Genomic DNA, 25,759 nt, shown 5'->3' with positions numbered 1-25,759 from the left:
TCTCTGAGCCAAGATGCAATCTGACCCTCCATCCTTCTGGGCTTTCCCTGGAGTCCCGCACTGGCATCTTCCAGAGAGCACAGAGATGGCCTGCCTTCTTGCTTTACCCTCGAGGGCTTTACATTGCTCCCGGAGGGGAGGGGGAGTTCATGGCTTTCATCTTGGCCTTGCCCAATGCTGTCTGAGTTTCCTCGCTAAGTCCAGAAAATGAATCCCTAATCAGAAACCCTGAGGCCAGGGAGGCAATATAGAAACACAGACACCCCAGGCAGGAGTTTCTACTCATTACCCTGGCCAGTGGCCATGCCAAAGCCTGAGATGCGCATTTCTTCCTGTAGTAACGGATGGTGGCTTAAGGGCAGGCTTGTCCCAACTCCAAGTCCACACAGGGAAACTCTGCCAGGGTCTTCTTCAAGTTGAATGAACTAGTCTCTCATGACCAGTGTCCTTCTCAAACTGCAGTAATTTGCATCTGCACCAGGGGCTGATCCACCTAGTTGCCTGGGGCTCTGCACTCAAAGCAGCTATGGGCTCCTTTCAATACTCTACTGCCATTGACTTAGTATACTTACTTACATTTGACCCTAGTCAAAAGGCTAGGAAGTGATACGCAGTACCATGGTTAAACAAAATGTCATTCGGCATTGGGCCCTTCAAACTAGGTAGCTGGTCCTAGTCTGCACTTTGTAAAATGTTAAACTTTCATCATGGTACCTTGCCTTGTCAGACAGAGAGGAGCTGTTGTGGCTTCTCTTATTATCAAGCTTCCAGCACTTCCCCTTGCTTTCGATTAGCAGCCCTCAAACCCCAGTACAGAGGGCATCCCCCCATTGTTGTAAGACACTATTGTGACTATATGACTTTTCTGGTTTCCTCTCAGCAAGCTGTGGTCTTTGGAAGAGAAGTCCAGTGGCAACCCAGTGTTTCTCAGTCACACCAGGCTTAAAGCACGGAGTTCTCAGTGTGAGTGCACAATCAACAGCAGGTTCTGGCTCTCCTCTCTTTTCTCTATGCTTCTAAGATATGCTCATATTATTACAGTATTCATTTATTTAAAAAAAAAAACTTTATCATTGCCGTATATTTATCTCACAACACTATGCAGAATAACCTCCAAACTTAAGTGTCTGGTTCCTTGTAGGAGTCATAGGTTAGATGGTGGGGTCTAGTGTCAGCAGAAAGGACGGGAGAAACTAAGTTTCTGGGTGGCTCAGCATTGAGAACCTGAGAACATGAAGAAGGCAGCAACTGACAGTCCTGGGGCCTCCTGGTCCTGAGCTCAAGCCTCTTGTCACATCACAACAGTGACTTCTGGAGGAGACTGGCCATCTTCAGGACCTCAGACTGGAAGAGGGAGATCCACAGATGCTCCCGGCCTAAGCTTACAGCCTGGCTTTCTGTGTGGGTGGCAGTGGGAAGGGGAGACGGAGCTCCAGCCGCGGCGTGGCGAGTCTGGCCCTGTGCACACAGTGACTTTTCCACTCATCTCATCCCGTTCTGCCTAGCAGCTCTCCTGCCACTGGTATATTTTGACCGATGCTGCCCTGGAGAAATAGTCAATGAGCCAGCCACATACGTAATTTTAATCTTCTAGAGGCCCCAGCAGGAGTAAGGGAGAAGAAAAAAGATGAAAGGCATTCCAATAACATACTTCATTTTCTCCCATATTTTCAAAATATTATTCCAGTATGTAATCAATAAAAATGTTACGAGATGCCTCACATTCTTCTTTAGGAGAAGGCTTTAACATTAAGGGGCATGGTTGATATTTTTAGCCCATGTCCACGTAGACAAGGGCTCAGCAGGCACAGGGCCAGTGGTTACCGCTTTGCATTTTGGTCCCCAGGCCAAAGCCGGTTGCCCCAGTGAACAGCAGGTGCAGAGGAACCAGGAAGACCGGTCACATTTTTGGCTTCTGAGTTCCTGAAAAGGCTCCGGTGAATCAACAGTTAATGCTTTCTTCTTTAAAAAGAAAAGTAAGTGTGTGTGTGTGTGTGTGTGTGTGTGTGTGTGTGTGTGTGTGTGTGAGAGAGAGAGAGAGAGAGACAGACAGACAGACAGACAGACAGACAGACAGAGACAGAGACAGAGAGACAAAGAGAGACTGGGAACCTAAGTGCCACAGCACACATGTGTAAAGGTCAAAGGTCAAAGTCAGGAGTCTCCTGTTTCTGCCTCCCAGCCACTGTAGGAGTGCTAGGGTTATAGGCATGCTATCATGTCAGGCTTTATGTTATGATTTGGGGGATTGATTCTACTTAGACATGGCAAACGTTTTACCTTCAGCCCACATTTGTTTTTGTTGTTGTTGTTTTTGAAGTCAGGTCTCACTGTGTTTTCCGGGCTGATTTTGGATCTATAAGCTGAAATAACTCTTCTGTCTCAATCACCCTGGGGCACTGTGACTACAGGCACACATTCCTACACCCTATGAATCAGTAGTTTTAAAAATCATGGTTTAACTACGAGGACTAGACCAGTTCATGGTGTCTTCAAGGCTCTGGGGAAGTGCGAGAGAACACACAGCCCCCTTCTTTACCTCAGCCATCTGCTGAAGAGCTGGAACCTCAGTATCAGGACAGGGGAGAAGGCCTAGACCAATGGGAAAATGCAGATCTTTGTATTATAATTTATAACAGAAGCAAAATTAGTTATGAAATAGCAACAAAGATAATGTTATGGTGGTGGTGGGGGGGGGGTCACCACAACATGAGGAACTGTATTAAAGGGTAGCAGCCTTAGGAAGGTTGAGAACCTCTGCATTAGAAGGACTAGTGAGCAGGAAGATGTCTGTGCTATTCATACCTCACCCCTAGAGAGCTGAGAGAGAGTTGGGGACCCCTTTGCAGACCAGTGATTCCTTGTTCCCTGTGCTTTCAGTAGCCTGGTGGCTCGGGAGGGAGCTGGTGGCTGAGTGAAGAGCCCCGGGCAAGCAGGTGTGAGGGCAGCCATGGAGTCGCATCCCACCAGGCATTTATCAGGCATTTATCAGTGCAAAAGGCACTGAGAGAGCCAGGGCCCCTGGGGAAAATGGCAAGAGTGTTTCATGAACAAGTGTGACCCCTGAGTCAATGTTTGTTCAGGGCAAAGATGGGCACTTAGCCTGGGGAGAGAAGAGGAAGAAAATGATGGTCTCACTTGAGCAGAGGCTGGTAAAGACAGAGAATGGATGAGGCCCTGAAAGATACCTCTCCTGTATCCTGTGGGTCCCCTGTAGGTAGAAAATGAATACTCCCATGAAGTGAAGAGCATTTTCATTGGCTAGTTCTGTGAAGTTGTTTTCAGAGAGCTTAACCGAATGCATGATGACCCACATTGTATGTGGCTGGCACCATCGTACGGATGGAGGTTCAGACTGAATAAAAGCGGGTAAAGGAGAAAGCCAAATGAGAATGGCAGACTCCTTTCCTGCTTCCTGGCAGTGCCATGAACCATGCCTTCCACCGTAGTGACTGTGTGACTTTAAACTGTGAGCCAAAAGAAACCTTTCCTTCCCTGAGTTGCTTTGTGTTAGGTATTTCTTCACGACCAGAAGAAAATAACTAGTGAGAAGGAGGAGGAGGAGGAGAAGGAGGAGGAGGAGGAGGAGGACGAAGAAGAAGAGAGTAAGAAAGGAAGGAAGGGAGGAAGGAAAGAAGGAAGAGAATGATCATCTCTTTAAAGAAAAGGATATTTAATTTAAAAATTCTCCCCTAGTTAGACTTGACTCCTGCACTTGCTGCTTGGGATTGGTCCTTTCCCTTTATAGGGGAGGAAAGTATGAATTAAATCCCCTCAGCCATGCAGCTCCACTCTCCCAACATTACCAGCAAGTGGACATTCACTTGGGTGAGATTCACAACATGTAATAACAGGCACAATGTACCACATCAGTCAGAAACCATGGCCCAGACGTTAGATTGGGGCACAAACAAATACAATGTCAACCGACAGACAGACAGACAGACAGACAGACAGACAGACACACACACAGCAGCTCCTGGCCTCTAAATGTTTTTTCTTACTTTAATGGAAGATAACTTGGTCAATAAGGCCATTGCCCTTGGAAGGGAACAATTGTGTTCTCATGGGACCCTGATTAGTTTTAAAGAGAGCAATTTGTCCAAAACTGGCATGAATGGGGCCTTGGGGGTTGGGGAGTAGATTGTGGCAGAGCATATGCTTAGCAAATGCAACTCCCTGAGTTCAATCCACAGCACCAAAACAAATGAGTAAACAAAGACCAGACTGGTCCTTCTCTGTCCTCCGGCTTTCTACTTCACCGCGTGATCTCCTCATCCCAGCTCCTGCCCATGGCACCATCCTGCCATGCTTCTATGTGGTGGGGAGGGTCCTTCCAGAGGCCAAACACATAATGTCATCTTATAGTGGACTCTCAGTCTCCAGAACTATGAACTAAGTAGAAATCCTTTCCTAAGAAGGGCAGTGGTGGCACACACCTTTTATCCTAGCACTTGGAAGGCAGAGGCAGGCAGATTTCTGTGTTCAAGGCCAGCCTGGTCTACAGAGTGAGTTCCAGGACAGCCAGGGCTATACAGAGAAACCCTGTCTCAATAAATAAACAAATAAATAAATAAATAAATAAATAGAGAGAGAGAGAGAGAGAAAGAAAGAAATTCTTTCCTTATAAAGTCCCTAGATTGAAGATTTTGTTGCAGCAATGGACAGTAGACATTCCAATTCCACTGGCTATCCCTAAGGCGGTTCTTGGGTTGGGAATGCATCTTAGAATGACTCTGATCTCCTCACCAGGGTGGAGATCCCAGGATGCTGGCTCTCAACACACCATTGCTATGCTGGTGCCCTGACTGACTAAGGTGAGAGTGCACGTAAGCCACCTGTTGTGACAGTTCTGTCTCAGACTTGAGTAGCAGACCTGGCTCTATCAAACACTGAGCTGTCCTGCTGGTCTCAGCTGCTCTGCACAGACTCAATCCTATTTGCCCATCATCTACAATACAAGTCTTGGATGCCCCTAAGCACCTGGGGCCAGCATCAGTGAAGTCCATGGCACCCTGCCAAGTGACAGTCACTAGGACACATGGCAGGGGCTGCCATCTGGCAGGATGAGAGGAAGACAGGTTAGGAAGAGGAGTCAGAGAAGAAAAAAAAAAAACAACGCACCTTGTTGAAACCTTTGGTGACCAAATTGATGGCAAGTTCACGGCTGATGCCATCCACCCAGGCCACATCCTTTTCCCCAATGGGTTCAGAGAGAAAGGCTCTCAGCCTGGGCGACATGTCGTCCATCTTCTGCAACAGACATGGGTGGAGAAAGGATTAGACAATGTCTAATTGCTCATACTACAGTAGACATTGGGGAGGTCTCTTGGTCCAGGGAGAGAGAGCAACAGATGGCAGACTGGAGTCTGTCATTCAGCATCGACTGGGGACTTTAAAATGCCAGGTGTGCTGTCCCATGCTGCAGGCCCTTACACTTCCATTCACACATGGATGGAGGAGACGCATGCTGACGACTGTGGATGAGTTAGATCAATCCAACCCCACGGCAGCAGAAGGTGAGCTCAATGCTAACAGTTTCAAGCTCTCTTCCGATTCTTTTACCCAACACACTTAAAGAAACAGCTGATGGGCTGATAAGATGACTCCGTGGGTAAAGGCTGGTCACAAGCCTGACATCCTGAGTTTAATCCTCTAAACCAGTGGTTCTCAACCTTCCTAATGCTGAGACCCTTTGATACAGTTCCTCACACTGTGGTGGCCATAAAATTATTTTGTTGCCGCTTAACTGTAATTTTGCTGCTGTTATGAATATAACATGAATATTTGATATGAAAGATATCTGATATGTGACCCTTATAGGGGTCACAACCCAAGGTTGAGAACTTCTGCTCTCAATCCATATGTGATAGTTAGGTTTTAAATGTCAACTTGCCACAGTTTAGACTCACCGGGGAAGAGAACCTGAGTGAGAGATTGCCTGATCAGATTAGCCGATGGGCATGGATGTCTGTGAGGGATTGTATTGGTATTTGATGTAGGAGGACGTGGCCCACTGTGGGCAGCACTGCTCCGTAGGAAAAGGTTGCTGAACTATATAAAACAGGAGGAAGCTAGCTGAGCAGGCAGGTAGCTTTGGTACATTCTTTCCTCTCCGCTCTGCTCTTGACTACGGATGAAGTGTGACTCCATGCTTGGGTCCCCCTCAATGATGGTAACCTGGAACTGTAAGCTGAAATAAATTCTTTCCCCCACATCTTGCTTGTCTGTCACGACAACAGAAATGAAACTAGAGTATTATGTGAAGGCAGGGGTAGAGAACAGACTTCATAGAGCGGTCCTCCACATGCACACCACGGCGCATGCACACACACACACACACACACACACACACACACACACACACACACACACGCTATCACAATAATTATAAATATAAAGGTTTAAAAGAAAATGTCATAAGGAAACACCTTTCAAAAAAACCTGCTGTCTTTGCCTAACTGACCTCTCTTAGTCACCTGATAGTGACATTTTTTTTTTTTTTGGTCATACTTGTATTTTAGCTTTTATCAAACTCTGTGATGGGTGGCAGATAGATAGATAAAACGCCAAAGTCCAGACTGAGGTTGCACATGGTACAATCAAGGCACTTCTTCATCAAGCCTGCCGGTAGTAGCTCATATCCCGGACCTCTCCACACAGGGGCCGGGAGTGGCTCTCAGCAGTAAGACACTTTGCCTGATGGTCACAACGTCCTGGAGTAGATCCCCAGAAGCTAAAACAAACAAACAAAACCACCCCCCCCCCGCAAACAAACAACAACAAACTCCCCAAGCTCTGAACTTGTCATAGTTTGAATCTGAAAAGCCCCCCACGAGCTCTTATTTTGAACACTTGGTCCCCAGCTTGGGGGACAGGGTACTATTCCGAAGGCCAGGGAGCCTTTAGGACGAAGGGCTTTGGCTAAGAAGAAACTAAGCCAAAGAGGGCAGGGGCCTTTAGAGGTTATACCCACACTGCCTCTGGCCCAAATTCTCTGCTTTCCAGTCTGCCACAAGGTGAGGAATCCCTGCCGCGTGCTCCTCCGCCATGGGCTACTCCCATCATGCCTTTCGTGCCTCGATAGATTGAAATATTTCCGAAACCGTATTTTGACATACTTACTTGTTCAGGGAAAAAAGGGAATTATGTATACCCCCGCTTCCTTCTTGTCCAGCTTTATTCCACCAAGCCCCTAGATTTTGATTAAGGCTATTTGCACTCACTCAGGTTCAGGCTCTCCGAGTCAGTGTCTCACACGCCAATCTTTGCTGGAAACAAACATGGGCTTTAGATACTTCTTAATTTACCCATATTAACTCAAATGATAGAGCACCTTGCCTGTATTCACAAGGCCCTGGGTTAGAGCCTCGGCATCAGGGGGTTTGGGGAGTACGCATTGCCTCATAGCATTGGCTCTATCCGTGTGAGGTCTATGTCCCAGCATAACCAGGGTTTTTTTGTTTTCGTTTTTGTTTTTGTTTTTTTTGTTTTGTTTTGTTTTGTTTTTTTGTTTTTTTTTTGGGTTTTTTTTGTTTTTTTCCGAGCAAAGATCACGTCTTCCTTGCTGCTCTGACTCGACCATCTCTTCTCAACCAATCCCGAGTTTGAGGTTTGTTCACTGCGACATCCTTTTCTTGATAGCAACCTTTCTTTCAGCTCGTGATTTGAGGGACAGAAACTCCAGTTCTAAATGGCTCACACAAGATTTAATTATCCGAAAAGTCAAATGTGCTCAGATCCGTCTGGATCAGCCTTCCTTTGTTCATCAGCTCAGTTCTTATGTTCTTCTCAGAAAGAATCTGGCTGCCCCAGGGCCTGCCATGGTTTTTTGCAAACAACACTCCCTCCTCCAAAGGGAAATGGAGTTCTTTTTCCCTGCAAAGCCTCAACAAATGCTTTCTCTAATCCATATTATCATACACAAGGCCCTACAGCAGAAGTTCTGGGCTGAATATATTCAGAGCTCCCTAGATAGGAGTCAAAAACTGGGATGTTAACTATGTTACGAGGGATGATTATCCAGTATCATAATAGGGGAATGGAGCATTTACTGCATAAATGCCCAGTAGATCATGAGGAACCAAGGGTTTCTATTGCCTCCTCGCGGCTTCGTCTCTCCCTACTGCAGCCCATCCCCGGTGCTTAGGGTACCATGGCTGACACAAGGTAGACACTGGACAACATAAATGTCTGATCAGATGCATCTAGCTCAGCCATTCTCCTGCCCCACCCTCCTGACCTTTCTTCGAAGCAGATCTTCTCTCGTTTGCCTTCTTATCCTCCTGTTCGTATTGGTATGCCTTGGAGAAAAGACGGATCTGAAAGCTGGTTTTCAAGGGTCCTGTCTGTCAGCAGACCCTGGGGAGGAGAGATGACAGGAGAGGCTGTGGAGGGTTCTCTGACACTGCTGCTCAGATCTGTAGATGTGTGAGCTCTAACCATGAGATGGAGGGCTCTAACCTTTTCTTCTGTGTACTGTTCCCTAATACAAAAGCCAGCTCAGGGCCAGCATTCGCAGATGAACTCCTCAGCACCCATGCTCCTCTGAGGTGATGGTTGGAGTTTGTGGTCTGCTGTGGCCCAGGCTGGGCTCACCATTTTTGGATAAGGAATAGCCTGGAAGTTCTGTGAGCCATACTAACTTTGCCCAGGGAAAATTCCAGCCCGTTTCCACCTTAGCCATCTGTTAAGATAAACTTCCCCCCACTCTTCCAAAGAACAAATGGAAACTACAGCAATGTTATCAGTACACCGGCCCCATCAAAGAAGGGAACAATTGGCATGCTTGTTTTTCCCACAGCGGAACCTGCTTAGCTTCTTGAAATACCTGCAAACTCGTCCGAGGGCGGGCCCACAGCAGGGATCACAAGGAAAAGATAACTTCAGTGGATCTCAGTCCTGAGTGAAGTGGTTCCAGGGGTCAAAATGGGAGGCCAGTGTGTGTGTGTGTGTGTGTGTGTGTGTGTGTGTGTGTTACTGACGTCTAATGGGCGAGTCCACAGACACTAGTAAACTTGCTCAGGACAGTCCCCACAATCTAGAATTCTGTGGGACAGTGGTGAAGAAAGAATGACAGGTGAGAGGTAGGCTTGGATAGACTTTGTGGGGAATGGCAGGAGGGCTTTGAGGAGTGCTAGGAAAGCAAGCAATGTCCTAGGAAAGAGATTCCCGCAGCTAGGTAGCTCTTCAGAGTCCTTAGGGTACCCCCAGTGAACACTCATATGGGTACTTTTCCTCTATAAGCCAGACTCAGCCTTTAGGGAAGAGAAGAAAATGTATGTGTGCAGATATGCACATGCATGTGTGTGCACAAGCAGAGAGAGAAAGAGAGAGAGACAGAGAGACGGGGAAGAGATATTACAGGTTCAGGTGTTGTTCTAAAGACATCTCCCAAACACACACACACACACACACACACACACACACACACACACACACACACACTCACACACACACACACACACTTTACGAGTTAAGAAACAGATAGGGGGCTGTTACTGGTTTTGACAAGCACTTGATTCTCATTTTACATGATGCAGAGGAGTCAAAAGGAAAGGAAAGATAAGTGGTAAGTGGGTGAGATCATGCTAAAAGGAGATACTGTTGTTCTGCTACAAAGTATCTCCTAGACCTCTTAAGGACTTGAGATGCTGTAGGAAAGGCAATTTGGCAGATTTTCTGAAGCTACATTGGACTGGGAGAAGAGTTTTAGACATTGTCTAAATACATATTGTTTTAATGACCGTGTGTTATTACCAGACGACAATAAATGCTGTGAGAGTGGTCTATTATTACAGTGGTTCTCAACATGTGGGTCGTGATCCCTTTGGCAAACCTCTACCTCCAAAAAATATTTACATTACAGTCCATAACAGTAGCAAAATTATAGTCATGAAGTAGCAGTGAAAATGATTTTATGGTTGGGGTTCCGTACGAACTAGTCGCAGCGTCAGGAAGGGTGGGAACCTCTGTGTCATTGCTAATAATGATCAATTGTTTGGTCCTAAGCCACTACACATAGCTGATGGGAGTGTAATCAATACAGCCACTAGGAAAGTTTCTCAAAAGCTAAAAATAGAACTACCACAAAGTCCAAATATACCTACCTAGCCTGGACATACAGCTGAAGGAGTCTAAGTCAGCATACTACAGAGGCACCTGCACACCCATGCTTACTCTGGCATTAGTCACACAGCAGCCACAGCTTGGACACCCATCCACAGATGAGTACATAAAGAAAATGTGGCGTGTACACACAATGGTGCTCTATTCCCTTATTCAGTCATTCTGTTGTTTGTTGTGGGAAAATAGAAACAACTGGAAATCATCCTGTTAAGCAAAACAAGCCAGACTCAGAAAAATATTGGGTGCATCTGAGAATCTGTCAAATCAGATTTTAAAAACAAAACAAAACAAAACAAAACAAAATGAAAGACAGAGGGGTGACGATTTGAGAAGAGAAAGGGAACAACCAGAGGGGAAGAGGGGACAAGGAGGTCTTGGGGGAGAAGGAATGAGGAGGTGTTTGGGTTGCATGTGATCAAAGTATGTTGTATACGTGTGTGCAAATGTCATAATGAAACACTGCTTTGTACATATAAAAACACGTTTACTTTTAAAGGGAGAAGCATTCAGCCCTAAATGTCAAGAGTGGTAAAGTTACAGACCCTGGGCTATAAGTAATAGGAAATCCTGATTCAAACGCTCTTAAATGGTAGATTCACTCCCGGTCTCAGGTAGCTAGAACTGCTTCTAATGACATGGCTCTGGGAATTTGTCAATTGGTATCTTCGTAGTCTTAGCAGGACCTGGTTATCTGTCCTCTAGGTTCCAAAATGCCGACAGATTTTTTTTCCTCTGATCCTTTTCAGTGTGAAAATGCCCAAAGGAAGGGCTCTCCATTTCTCCTCGGGTGTGCCTAAAGGGACATCACCTCCCCTTAGTTTCAAGACCTCGAATCAGACAACACGGGCTCCTACCCACCAGTCACCGGCCAGGAGAGAGATCAGCACAGGGTGGTGAGCTCAGCCTCCCTGAAGCTCAGCCAATGACAGCTTCCTGACAGGCGAAGAGAAGAGCAGAAGCTGGGAAGTCAAACAACAGCATCGTCTAACGGTCCAGCACAGACAAGGCTCCTTTCAAAGCTTGTGCAGAGACGACCTGGAGGTTTGTTGAAGACATCAGTCCTGACCCCACAGGCCTGGGATGGACATTTGGTCCTATGTTTTTGACAAACTCCACAGAGAGGGCAGGATGGCTGGCCAAACAGGTACATCGAGCAAATCACCACACAATATCATGTATTCCTTTTATGTTATTACGTAAAATTTGACATCTTGGCCTGGTGAGATGGCTCAGAGGGGCGAAAGACACTTACCACCAAGCCTGATGGCCTAAGTGCCTTCTACATAGCAGGAGGAAAGGAGTGACCTCTGTGACTTCTTCGCTGGCCTCCACATGTGCTTTTGTGACGTGTATGCCCCAACCTCAGTGTAATAAACAGTGTTTTTAAACTTGTCATTTAATGCTTTTTATGTGTGTAGTTTGGAAATGCCGAGTGTTTTTACATTAGTGTGCAGGCCATCTCTGGGCCTCTTCTACAAACAGAGCCCCAGCACCCATGAACAATGACTCCACCATACTCTTCCCTTAGACCCCTGGCCTTCCATTATTTACTTCTGTTCCCATGGATTGGCTGATCTAGACACCATATATACATGGGATCTCCCAGTATCCTTTTTGTGAAATTTTACTTAACATTATGTCTTCAGGGTTCACCTATACTGTGGCTTGTACTAGCATGGCCCTCCTTTTTAAGGATGGATAATATTCAGTTCACATGCAACAGACCACACTTTTCCTGGTCTTCATTTCTTAGATGATTTGGTCACTCCTGACCTCTGGCCTCTGGGAGAATTGCTGGCATGAATATGGGAGCATAGGTGTGTCCCTGAGTCCTGACTCTAACTCTAAAAATACAGATACAGAAGCAGAAACACTGTGTGACATGGTAGCCCTATTTCAGTTTCTTTAGTAATCATCGTAGCTTCCTTCGTATTTGGATTAAACTCAACTCTGCATCATACTCATGTGAAGATGACTTTTGTTTGACATCCCCACGAGGGAAGAGCCTCCTGTTACAGGGAGTTTTCTCAGTGGCTGATTTCTGGACCGTAAAGGGCTGCTTGGGGAGGACACACTGGCAAAGAATGACTTCAATCAGTTCAGACTTTAGATGCTCAGCAAGTCACTCACTTAAATAAAGACTAAGGAGGCAGTGATCCCTCCTCCAGGGTTCAGTTTATTTGTCTTGGAATCTGGATGGGCCTCCAAATCTTTCTAAACCGTCTTAATGGGAGCTGGGCATGGTGGCATGTTCCTTTAGTCTCAACACTCAGGAGACATTGCCAGGTGATGTTTGTGAGTTTGGTCTCCATAGAAAGATCCAGGATAGTGAGGGCAGCATACACACAAACACCAACCAAGCACCACCTGCCTCAACCAGCCAACCAAACAGCACCACCACCACCATCACCAAACAACAACAACACAACCAACAACAACCACACCCCCTTAGAGTGTGTCTGAGATTTGAGAACTACTTCTTTTTCTCAGAAACTTCTGAGACTGATGGACTCCAGCTGAGTCAGATTTTGTGCTGGGACTGGCATGTCTGTGTTGCCATATGGCACACTCAGCCCAGCTCTGCCGCAGTGTCATCTCAGCTACCGGGCACATCAGATCCTCATTAGCCACCAGTATGAAGACAATCAGTCTTCCACTCCCTGTGGCTCTGAACTCAGAGAACTCCAGAGCAGGCAGGCCTTAGGGACCACCTGATCCTTTCCTTTCCTTTCCTTCTGATCCTTTCCTTTTTCCTTTCCTTTTCCTTTCCTTTTCCTTTCCTTTCCCCCTTTCCTTTCCTTTCCTTTTTCCCTTTCCTTTCCCTTTCCTTTCCTTTTCCTTTCCTTTTCCTTTCCTTTTCCTTTCCTTTTCCTTTCCTTTTCCTTTCCTTTTCCTTTCCTTTTCCTTTCCTTTTCCTTTCCTTTTCCTTTCCTTTTCCTTTCCTTTTCCTTTCCTTTTCCTTTCCTTTTCCTTTCCTTTTCCTTTCCTTTTCCTTTCCTTTTCCTTTCCTTTCCTTTTCCTTTCCTTTTCCTTTCCTTTTCCTTTCCTTTTCCTTTCCTTTCCTCTCTCCCCTCCCCTCCCCTCCCCTCCCCTCCCCTCCCCTCTCCTCTCTCCTCTCTCCTCTCTCCTCTCTCCTCTCTCCTCTCTCCTCTCTCCTCTCTCCTCTCTCCTCTCTCCTCTCTCCTCTCTCCTCTCTCCTCTCTCCTCTCCCCTCCCCCTCTCCCCCTCCCCCTCTCCCCTTCCCCCTCTCCTCTTTCTCTTTCTCTCTCTTTCTTCCTTTCTTTTGAAATTCAAAAACATTTTAAAGGAAAATTTATCTAGGATGTATTTATGTAGTGTAATCAAAGCAGAATTACTCCACAATCTTGGGGATGAGGTGAGATCACTGGTACCAGGGAACATCCCCCTGGCCTCCTGTACTCCCCAAATCTGTCTCTGACTTATCCTACATCATCCCACCTATTGGGAAACAAAGGCTGAAGAACTGAATCCATGTGCTAGAGACTATGCACCTGTTGAGTAGCCTGACTTTCTGTCTCCCAATGGAGTATCCATTCTGGGGACATGCCCGTAGTCCCTGGGACAGTTCCAGTTGGACCTAAGATTGAGTACTTAGCCACCAGATACCATCAGAGCAGCTGCAAATGTCTCAGTATAACCTTGCCAAGGAAGACCCTCCTATTACAGGATGCTCCCTCAGTGGCTGGCTTTGAAACCACAAAGGATTGCTTGCAGAGGACCCACTGGCAAGGAATGACCTCAGTCAAGTCTAGCTTTAGATACTCAGCAAGTCTCCTGCCCAAATAGAGAATAAAGGAGTCACTGGGATTTAATTACAATCACCAAAAGAACTGCCTCCCCCTGAAAGTTCCAAGCCATTTAAAGGCCATTCTCAAAGGCTACATAATAGTTCTTAAACTAGAAACCATCACAAAAGCACACCCCTAGAAAAATGGGGTGAGATGGAGGAACTTCAAAAATGTCACGCAAATGCCTATCTGGGGTTTGGGGTACAAGCTCCAGGTGGGACATGATAGTAGGTGTGTCTACCCTGGCCCATAGGGCCACATGTACTGAGGACAGTTCTCGTTGTGGCCCAGGACCAAACCACAAACTTGTGTAAGGCAGTATGGGCTTTTTTGGTTGTTTTGTGTTTTTTGGTTTTGATTTTGTTTTGTTTTGGTTTGGTTTGTTTTGGTTTTGGTTTTGTTTTGGTTTGGTTTGGTTTTTTGGTCTTGATGGGGACTGAGGGACTTGATTGTGTGGTTTTTGAGCATGAACTTTGTAAATGACAGCATGTATCACAAGGTCAAAAGGTTGGAGCCAATGCTAAGAGGGACTCAAAATGGAACCTTTCCCAGGAACCACCAGTAGCTGAAAGTGAAGTTTGTGTTCTCTGAGAACTGTAAGAGGTGACGCAGAACGGACACTCGTTAGAGTACAACTGTTTTCTTGAAATGTGAATTGGAAAAGTGCAGTATTTCAACGAACTTTATATAGCCTATGATTTTAAGTGCATGTAATTAAGTTATGAAACCAAGCAAGGTATGTAAAGCCATCTAGTCTGTGTCCCTAAATGTCTATATATCCAAATGGATAAAAATCATCCTTATGAGGATTTACTCTCCAAAGAGTGAGAGATTATCTTATTTTCATGATTGTTGTTGGCCCCTATGGTATTGCCCAGACCAGGGGACTGAGATAGTAAAACTTGAACTTCCCATTTGACCTTGTAAGACCCATCCCACTCTGATGAGAGGGAAGGGTGTAAGATCCCTCCCCTCCCTGAGGAGCCACAGACAAGTTCATGGTTGCTGGGGAAGGGGCGTCATAGTCCTCAGTAGTGGTTGTTGTCCTTACTGAAGCAAACAGTTCTCTCACCCGTGCTCATGCAAGCAATGCTAATAAAGTGCAATGTGGGGAAGGAAGAAGAAATGACAGGGAATTTTGGGGGACATTGGTGGGAGGGAATAGAGTGGGGGAATAAGAACAGTTAATGGGGAGGGTATGATCAAAGTACTTTGCAAGTATGCATGAAACTGAGAGAATAGTGCAAAAATACTGTGCACAGTATATTTCTTATGGAATTTAGTACCAGGAAAAAGAGTGTACCTTTCTAAATAGGTGCATTATACCTTTATGATAAAAAGAGTTCACAACTTACATATGTTAAAAATTAAAAAATAAAATAATAATAATAATAGAGTTCAAAAGTGCTCTGTATGGGCCACTAGCAATAAATCTGATGACTGGATAACACAGGGAGCCCGGATCAGCATCCTCACCCTGCTGTTCTGGTTAATTCCTTTGCTCAATGACTTCATTTTCCATACTTCTTTTTATTAATTTAATATTTTAAATTCATTTATTCAGAGTGTGCATGCTCACTGCTCCTATCCACGTTCACCATTCCTTCCTTCCCTCCCTCCCTCCCTCCTTCCTTCCTCCTTTCCCCCCCCCCCTTTCTTGTTCCTTCTTCCCCCCCCTCCCCGAACCCCTGCCCTCTTCTTTTTCTTGAGACAGGACCCACCTTGCTAGGTAGCTAAGTAACCCACCTTGGGCTGTCATCAAACTCTCCATCCTCCTACCTTAGTCTCTGAGTGCTGGGGCCACAAGCATGCTTCATCATGACCAGCTCTACTCTTTATTGAATGCAGTGTTAGTATATAATAAGGTCTCAAAGATTCAGGGCCTGATAGCTCAGGGCTGTCCATCTCAGCTACTCTGAAGGCTGAGGTAGGAGGATCACAAACTCAAGGCCCACTGAATAACTCAATAAGGCTATTGTCGTGAAATAACAAGCAAAGTAGGACTGAGAACCTAGCTAAGTGATAGAATCCTTGCTGAACGAGCATATGGGAGGCCCTAAGTTTACTGTCCAGAAAAAAGAGGAGGGAGGGACGGACACACACACACACACACACACACACACACACACACACAGAGAGAGAGAGAGAGAGAGAGAGAGAGAGAGAGAGAGAGAGCTCGAAGTTGTGAAGAATGTGAACTCTCCTAAGGCAAGCACATTAGAGACATTATATCCAGTCTCTACCACAGAACAGTGCAGGGCCTATAGCCTTCAAGAAGGAAATGTGGGAATGGGAGCCGCAGGAGTGACCCCTGATGCAGTTGACCTGGAGCTTGGGGGCTCTCCCGCGCCCCCTCCACTGGAGTCTGAGGGAAAGCTGGCAGCCAGTCACTGCTTCCTGGGGCTCTAGACCCTTATCTCCACTCTTCAAGCTATGGCTTCTTCCTTCCCATAGTCAGGCTCTCATGGAGAAAGGATGAAAGGAGGGGTGATGTTTTCACTTCATTTTATTGCTGAGAGAAATCACTCCGACTTAGAGTCACTTGGGGAGGAAAGTGTTCCTTTGGTTGCCAGCTCCGGGTTCCAGGACATCCTTGAAAGAGGTCTGGACAGGATAAAGGATGCTGCTTTCTGCTTGTTTCTGGCTAGCTTTCTTAGGCAGCCCAAGACCACACCCTTCCTAGGAAAACTGCTCCTCCCACAGTGGGTGGGAACCTTTTAGTAAAGCCAGACTATTCCATTACAGACACTGTCCTCAGACCAACCAAATAAAGCCACTTACTCAACTCCTTTCAGTTGATCCTAGGCTGTGTCATGTTGGCAGTCGAGGCTAATGAGGACAGGCTATACACTATTTTCTGGATGCTGGGGTCTGAATATGAGGTGCTCAGAGTCTCGGGAGGCATGGCAAGGCTGCCTTCACACAACAGAAGGAAGCACCATCCTCGTGGCTTCCCAGAGCTCCCAGATGACTGCATTTTGTATAGTCAGCTCAAGGACTATGTCCAAGGCACACACTTCTCACTGCAGTATCGTGAAGCCAGCAGTAAAGACCCCACGTGACAAGGACAGCAGTCTTGGGAGGAAGAAGGGACAGATTCCCAAGTGCTCACTGGCATGCTGGTTTCAGCCATGCCTGAAGGCATCCACCCTTGGAATTCTCAATTATCTTAGGGAAAAAAAAATCAAAGTATTGCCCACTTTTGGGGATGACATTAGTTATTCAGCAAAGGACTCTACATAATAGACCTCCAAAGTTCACTTACTAGCTCACTCAATTCATTCAACAGAGACCTGGGGTGGGGCATTGGTTCCATGGCCTAGACCTTGGAAACAGAGAAAGTCACTATCTATGACCTGTGATGTTCACCTTTCAAATACCGAGGTGGCATTTGCTGTCCTTACCCTAAGTTTTCTTTCCACAGTGGAAAGCGAGATCTCTTATTCCTCTGCTAGTCCTCTGATGGCTTCCAAATATTCCTTCTACAGTAGATCTTTGTCTTGACGCTGGGTCTGCCAGCGATGACCAAGTAAATTCAACCAGCCCCAGGGGTTCAGTGAGCATCATCCACACTTAACAACGTAATCGATGAACTTGTTGGACAGGGCCTCCAGCTAAGGCTTCTCCACAGGCCCATCGTAGGACCCAGTGAAACTAACATCACCAAGGGTAAGGAAGGGCTCCCAACCTTGAGGCTCTGAAAAGTGGATACAAGTAAAGGCCGGAAACTTCAGACTTTGTTTCTGAAGATGACCGCTAAGTCCCGCTGGAGTGGCTGGGCTGGAGGGAGGAGCCCTGAGTTTGGCCCAAGCTCTGCCCATAGCCAGTTCACTAAGCATGAGCCAATCATCTGTGCTTCATCAAACCAGAATGCTAGGCGTATTGGAGCTCTGCTTGCTGGATCCTTGCCACGCTGGGCCTCTGTTCATTTACAGTCTTCAGATGGCACGAAGCTCAAACAGGCTCTGTTCTACCAGTTTCCAATCCAAACTGCTCTAAAAACCAGAGTGATCTATTTTCTTCTTTTTATTTTATTTTATTTTTTTGGCAAGGAGCACCTGCTTAGGAGCCAACCCTGGCCTGAATGGACATGAGGCTATTTATAGTTCCTATTATCCCATTTGGTGTGAGTATTTATACATTTCATCAAGAGAATATTAATGGGTTTGTTTACAGGGTGCTGGGCCAGACGCCACTGGGAATGTCTGGGAGACACAGAACAGGCACCAGATTATATTGCCTTCCTAATATTAAAAATGTCGGAATGCCTCAAAACTTCTACCCACTTCTCCAATGGTGAATAAGTCCTACAGATCTACACCAAGGTAGTGTGTAGCCAAGGCACCTGCAAAAGTTCCCAGGAATAATTAATGGCTCTCAAAGCCTGCCTATGCCCAGTCTCATCCATGGCCATAAATCTCCCTCCACACATTCAGAATCAGATTGTACAATTATGTACTAGGTCATTTTAGTCATCAGTGGACATTATGGATGACAAGGGCCTGGGATTACAATGGAGTTGACACTCCCTATGACCTAGAGTCATCCCATAACTCGGTGCAATGTTTGCAGCATAGACCAGCATATTGATGACTGTTTAGCATTGGAGCAGGGAGACAGCTCAGTTGCTAAAGTGCATGCCATGTCCCCATGGGTCTGCGTCCCCAGTAACCACGTAAAAAGGTCAGGGTGGTGACACATACCTATGATGCCTGCCCTGGGAAGGCTATCACAAGAGGTTCGCTGGGACTCACTAGCCACTCATTACAGCCAAGGAGAGAGCTTCAGGTTCAATGAGAGACCCTGTGTATTAGATGCCTTGTTGATGTGATAAAAATATTTGAAAAGAAACAACTCAGAAAAGAGGGGCTAGTTTTGGGCTCACGGTTCAAGAGTGAAGTTTTTCATGGTGACAGGAGCTTGAGACAGCTGTCGCATCGTATCAGCAGTCAGGAAACAGAGAGGGTGGATACCCCTGCTTAGTGCACTTTACTTGGTCTAAGACACCAGCGCATGGGAGGCCCATTACCAACGTTTAGGATGGGTCTTCCTAGCTCAGATAACCTAATCGCAGAAACACCCAGAGGTTTGTTTCCCTGGTGATTATAAATCTCATCAAGTTGACAGTGAGGATTAATCATCTTCTGCTGAAAAATTAAAGTGGAGAGCCAGAAAGATGGCTCGGCGGGGAAAGGTCCTTCCCGAACAAGCTTGGTGACCTGGATTTGAGTCCCAGAAGAACCCACATAAAGACAGAATGAGAGAACCAACCCCAAGAGCTGTCCTCTGACCTCTGCATGCATACCGCCTCACGTACACACACACACACACACACACACACACACACGAACATTTTTAAACAGATAAAGAGCAATCAAGACTCTTGACATCAACCTCTGACCTCCACGCTCATGCAGAAGTACACACATATGCACAGATCCACACATACAAACATACACCCCTGCCTCCAAAGTTCAATATGTACAATTATCAATTATGTATAGGACTTGATAATGATAATCAATCTTATGTTACTAGCCTATATATTTATGATATTGTACTTTTATCATTATTTTTGCTTACAAAAGTTTAGTGTGAAAAAGTGTGCCACAGACTAAAGCTTGGGTGCGTTTTGAATGTCCCCCAGGGACCGTAAGTGATTGACAGCTCCCTTCTCAGGATGTGGTCTAGTGGGTCACTAGTTCTCACAAGACTCCTTGGTAGTTCTCAGGGAGTCTTGCTATAAAAAGTGCTGTCTTGACCCGATTATCTCGTGACAATCCTCTCTGTCCCTGCCACCATGTGTCTTGCACGGTGGCATCACACCAGACCGAGTGCCCTGTGATTTTTGGACTTTTAGTCACCAAATCTGTGTGCTTTCTAAAACCCCTTATTCTACTGACTTAGTTGCCTGGGACATTTTGTTGCAGTAATTCAAAGGTTCACACCTGACCTGACAGCTTTACATAGCCCAGCACCTTGTCTCTTGATGGCAGCAGGCGGCCATGCCATGTGACTGACCCAGACCTTTTAGGCATGTCTAAGTATGCTCTCTGATGTTCACACAGCCATGGACCCAGTGTGTGTCTCAGCACACATCCCTAGCCTTAAGCGACCCATGCCTGCAATCTTTCAGCTTCTGTAAAGTCCTGCCTAGCCTACGGTACCTTTACTCTAGCTGTGACTGGTCCCGAGTCATATCTGTCCTTCCTGAAAACGTTCCCTTCCTTTGGGGCCCCATTATATGCAAAAGATTGAGAGCAGATCTAGTAACAGTCATGTGGAGAGCAGATGAGAGAAGGCTGTAGCCCAGCAGTACAGTGATTGACAGCCAGCATCAGGAACTGCAGCTTTGGACTGAGATCACATAACTTGATGTAGTGGTTACGAAAAATGTGGCAACGACCCAAAATCAGACACACAATGAACCCAAGGTGTTTCTGCCAGTGTGACTTGTGCTGTATCACGTGGTTCCTCACAATACACAGCACACATGGTGTAGTGCACATACCAACACATGTGACACCAACAAGGACTGCCTGAAACACCTCGGGTGAGGCTCAGGACTCCTGTGAGCTGTGAGTTCCAGTCTTCCTACTGAGGCAGAAAAACTTTTCTTATAGTTTAACTATGGAAAACAAAGGCTTAGTAGTTTGCTCTTCCTTGCTCAACATTTAAGTATCACATTAGTTCATCTTTGGGTTGTTCTGTAAGAGAACTTTTTTAATTTTTAAATTTTTATTTTTAAATTTAAAAATTTTTATTATTACAAATTTTACACATGAGTACTATATTTACATAATTTCCACATATATATGGTTACCTCAAGATCTATCTCATATCTATCTATCTATCTATCTATCTGTCTGTCTGTCTGTCTGTCTGTCTGTCTGTCTGTCTGATAGTAACCTATCAGGGGATTTGTCCCTAAAGAAGACGTATTCTCCTTCTCTTATCAGCCATTGATTGTTTGGAAGTAGCTCTTCATCTAGAGGTGGGCCTGTGTGAGGTTGTCCCTGTCCATACCAGCATGTCAACTGATGTCATTGCTCAGGCCTTGTTTAGGTGAGCATATGGTTGTGATGTCATGTATATCATTCCCTGTCATATATAGAAGACACTATCTCACAGCAAATGTCCTGGTCCTCTAGCTCTTACAATCTTTCTTTCTACCTGTCTTCAATTTCCCCTGATTCTCAGGGTAGGGGTTGGGCTCTAGATGCAGTTGTGAATCTCTGTCCTAGGCTCCACCTATTACAAAAAGACGTTTCTTTGATGAGAGGTGATAGCCACACTTATCTGGGTAGAAGGATAAGTATTTAGAATACAGCTAGAAATTATATTGCTTTAGGAAAAGGGCAGCGGCAGTAGGTTCTCCTCTCAGCCTATGGCCTCTCCAGGTATGGATAATTGGCTGATGAAGTCTCCTCGACTGAGAGAGCCTTAAGTCTAATTAGACAATTGTTGGTTACCCCAAGATAAAAAATGCCACTATTGCACCACAGGGGCTACCTTGCCAGGCTGGTAACTGTAGTGGTTCCCAGGATTTACAGCTTTTTTCTCTTGGCAGTTTTCACAACACCTTCTGATACTATGAGAGCCAGTCTGCAGGTAGCCCCAACTGGATTTCTCCAAGACCTGCATCCAAAGTGTTCAATGTCTTCAGTAATAGGCTTTTACTTTCAAGTTAAGGAAGGCAACCGAGGGCAACGGCAATCATCTGTACTGTTTGGAGAGGGTTATTGTGCCACCCTGGTCAATAACTCCTGTTAGCACTGGGGTTTTGGTAGGTAGTCTATAGGGGTTTGTTTTTTTTTTTTTTGGCAGGGGTGGGGGAGATTACCATCCCATAAAATACAACTCTGTGTGGGAATACTTTAAGAATTGATATTTGAATTGCCTAGTTTTTTTTCATACACATAAAAAAATTGTTCAATGAATGTTAGCTTGGGATGAGGACAGAGTTTCTAACAGTTTCTGAGATGGTCCTAAGCATGCTTCTGCCATTTGTATTACATATTTATGTGAAGAGGAAATATCAGCACTGGTAATTATAAAGTCAAAATATGAGTCAATTCTGAAAAATGGTGAAGATGTTCTACATCCTGCAGAGTCAGATTTGGCTGACTTCATTTGTTCTTTCTTCATTTGTCTTGGAGTGTATATTCGTGCACACACATGATATGTGTGCCTGCTTGTGTGTACCTGTGCGTGTTTGTTTGAGTGCCTGAGTGAGTGCACCACAGCACACACGTGGAGGTCAGAGGACAATCTCTAATGTCTGTCCTCACTTTTGACCCTGTCTCAGGGTATCTTGCTGCTGCCTGCCAAGTTGCCTGACCTTAGAGTTTCCAAGAATTCTCCACTTTGCCTCCTATCTTGCCACAAGGTTGATGGCACTACAGATGCATGTTACTGTGAGCATCTTTTACATGGGTTCTGGGGATCTGAACTCATGACTTCATGCTTGCAGAAAAAGACCTTCCCCAACTAAGCCATGATTTCAGTCAAGCCTTAATGTAAAAGTAAATGACCACACTCATGTGTATGCAGACTTGCTTTTTGTCTTTAATAATAAAATTATATGGATACCAAAGAATTGTTTTGGGATAAATTTGCATTTCATTTCCAGTGCATGTTTGGTTTGTGCATCCATTTTACATACTTACATGTGTGGGGGCACACAAAAATTTCTTAAGTGGGAGAGGGTCAGGAGTGGAATGAGTTTAAACCTTTCCTAGCATGTACAAGATCCTGGGGTGCATTCCCTGATGGCAAAACAAACAAAGCAACAATAGTGTTACTCTAGTTTCTGTCACGATGAATCTGTCTCTGTGCAAACTTAAGTTCACTGTGCATGTTTTTAACTGGGATTTAACAACTTTTCTGTGTCTATGCTCGCTGACACTACAGATACCATAAGCTCATATGGTGCTTGAGTTTTTGTGTTTATTTCATTTATCATAATGCCATAATGGTCATCCTCACTACCATATATGACAAGCTTTCTTTCCTTTTTGAGTCTGGCTACTATTTCTCCATATGGCTACATAACAGTACAACAGCCCCTTGGTTCAAGACATCCTCCCTGCCCATGATGCTACAACCCAGAGAGTCAAGTCTCCTCCATCCATGGCTGTAGCAGGTGCCTATGACCAATGTACAGCTTCCTGTGCGCTTAGTTTAAGTAATCTCTAAGTAACCCATGGTACCCAAGGAATGCAAACACCATCCAATAGGAGCTGTACAATATTGCTTAAGGTGCAAAGGCAGCAAGGCATGCCTGCACATGTTTAGTATAGATGCAGTTTTTCTAAGGAACATCTCCTGCCTTTGGAGTATGAAAGCACAGACGAGAGGGCTGAACATACTTTGTTGCCCATTCATTCATTCATCACTGGACACTGTGACGTCTCAGCTATCATGAATAAAGCTGCTGTGAGCATGGGTAAGCATGGGTGTACCAAAACAGACACATTTTAAACCTCTCGATTTGTCCGTTCCTCCTTCCTCTGCCTTCAGTGCCAGAGAAGAGGAGGAAGCAGCGCCAGGCAGAGAAGAAGAATTCGGGCTGAGGAAGCAGGAAGTAGGGGCAGGGGCTTGCCTTCCCTTCTCTGGAACAAAACAGGAAGTGGCAGGCCTGAAGATCCCAGACGGGTAGAGCTGGATGACTGGTGGGTTTGAAGCTACGCATGGAGCTAGTGACTGTCTCCTTGGGCTTATAGGGAAACGACCATTTCCCAAGTGTCTTGGACGGCGCTGCAGCCCATATAGTGTCTAGGTAAAGCGTCTGAGTGGTTGCCCTTGGCATTTTGCAGCAAACAGCCCGCATGTCCAAGACAGAACAGAGTGAATGTGCTTCAAGGGCTGGTAAGTAAGCAGAAGCCTCCTGTCAGGATGAAGAGGCCCCTGGGAGAGAAGCATACCACCAGGGTCTGAGTAAATCAAGATGCTCCTGACAGACTGGGCAGGGCCAGACACCACAAGCCAGAATAGAGACAGTGCCTTAAGGACCAGGGTGTCATCCTGCACAGCGGACAGGCATTCAGAATCTCTCTGCACTGCCACCAGAGAGCTAGATCCTGTTCCCATCTATGTCCTGACCCCCATGTGGAGCAGAGTTGTCTCCAAGGAGATTAAATCTCCCGGTGAACTAGACAGAAATGGGCTTGCATCTTCATACGAAAGGACATAGGGTACTCTGTAAGTGCTGCTGGGGGCTGTGTCTAGGTCCTCCGCCCAGCCAGAAAGCCTCATTTGTAGCTGCAGGTTCACAGCAAACCTCATTGCTGTGGGAGGACTGTTGCCTAGGAGACAAAGTCATCCAACCTGGAGCCACCTGGAAGGTTCAGAGGCCCAGCCCCCTTGCCTGTAAGTAACTACAGTAGCACAATGGCCTAGTCTCCCCTCGGCAGGATTGTGCCCTAGAGTGTACCAGGGGGCCAGGCAAGAGCTGGCTACACCTGACATTAGACTACTCAGTTCCTCTCCTGTCCCTTTGCTGTCCCAGTGAGCTCGTGAGTGAAATCCAGATCCCTCACTCTGCTGCTAAGAAAAGCCACCCAAGATGTAAATGTTTCAAGGCCTAGGCTGTGTCTCCCTGTACCCCCACAGGGTGGAGATGTCTAAGAAAAAGCACAGATGGGTTTTGCTTGTTTTGATGTGTAATTGTAGTGAGAGTGAATCTGGGCTTCCACTGCATATGTTAAGGTCCCTAGGCAAAAGTAATTTTTATAAGCAGTTGGCAGACCCTGACTGTCTACCTGTATGACTGTTGCACACAGGGCTGTCTGAGGGTAGTTGTACTTGTCTGTAGCACATACCACCCCAGGAAGTTGTTTCTGACCCCCACCTCCCAAAGCCAGGTTGAGGGATTTAGCAGATAAAAAACTGAAAGCTGGTTATTCTTGGGAGTTGAGATACAACGATGGAACATGTAAGGCTAGCCTGAGTTACATGGGAAGACCTTATCTCATGAAAAAAAATTAAATCAGATACACATTCAATAACTCTGCAGTATAAGTGGGAAGGCCCAATGGACTTCCATTGAAAACATTATTGGGTGTTTATTTAAGTAGGCATCTTTTAATTTTCTTTACAAAGTTTTATTCACATGTGTGTTGTATGTGGTGTGTGTGTTTATGTCTCTGTATATATGTACACATCTAGGTGGCTGTCTACAGTGGCCAGAGGAGGTGACAATCCCCTGAAATCCCCTGAAGCTGGGATCCTGGCAGTTATAAACTGCCCCAGATGGGTGCTAGGAACCAAATTCAAGTCCTCTGTAAGAGCAGCAAGTCCTCTTAACTGCCAAACCATCTCTTCAGCCCCATAACTGGACTTGTTGTGCCCTTAAAAATATTTTTAAAGTTAAAATATAATTATGTCCCTCCAAGCCCTCCGTATCTCCTCCATTAGACCCCTCCATACCTCCCCGCTCCTATCCCTACTTCAGTCACAATCGAATGGATGACCTCTTATTTCTTTCATTATTGTAGTTCTGTTTCTCTTGCCACCCTCCCACACTTGGACTCTCAGAAGCCCCTAGGGCTGCCTCTGCTTCTGACCCAAAACAGCAGAGCTGCAGATGTCAGAAATCGCCCTCTGGGACTTTGCTCCTGACTTGACCTTGAGCCTTCCTCTCCACAGAGCAAGGGAGCAGATCTGAGGGATCTAGATGAGAGGACACAGCTAGAATGGAGGCAGGACAAGGCGTCTCTCAGAAGTCGCCTGGGAGCCAAACACTAGCTTGGCTGTCAGCAAGTCCCTGCTCATCTGGAAAGGAGGCCTGGTGCCAGCTGGGCTCATTCCGGGAATAGAAA

General features: G+C 45.9%; 1 protein-coding gene and 1 long non-coding RNA gene across 3 annotated transcripts in view; one reads left to right on the top strand and one right to left on the bottom strand.

The window, feature by feature from the left end:
* The window catches only part of Banf2os, a 148,719-nt gene extending 137,203 nt beyond the window's left edge, over window positions 1–11,516 (top strand). Inside the window, exon 3 of the long non-coding RNA XR_003953916.1 lies at window positions 10,875–11,516. This is a non-coding gene — a long non-coding RNA (barrier to autointegration factor 2, opposite strand). The remainder of the gene's footprint in view (window positions 1–10,874) is intronic.
* The window catches only part of Banf2 (BANF family member 2), a 40,878-nt gene that overhangs the window by 3,322 nt on the left and 11,797 nt on the right, over window positions 1–25,759 (bottom strand). The window contains exons 2-3 of one of the 2 annotated variants that reach the window (NM_207275.2): window positions 8,243–8,361; window positions 5,125–5,253 (exon numbers count right to left, since the gene is read on the bottom strand). In NM_207275.2, coding sequence (NP_997158.1) covers window positions 5,125–5,250 — 126 coding nt within the window. In that variant the 5' untranslated portion in view covers window positions 5,251–5,253; window positions 8,243–8,361. The remainder of the gene's footprint in view (window positions 1–5,124; window positions 5,254–8,242; window positions 8,362–25,759) is intronic. The other variant, NM_001044750.1, reaches the window with a different exon arrangement.

Source organism: Mus musculus, chromosome 2, assembly GCF_000001635.26.
Source record: "Mus musculus strain C57BL/6J chromosome 2, GRCm38.p6 C57BL/6J".
In the NCBI taxonomy this organism is placed as follows: domain Eukaryota; kingdom Metazoa; phylum Chordata; class Mammalia; order Rodentia; family Muridae; genus Mus; species Mus musculus.
This window is presented reverse-complemented; position numbering and strand designations above follow the sequence as displayed.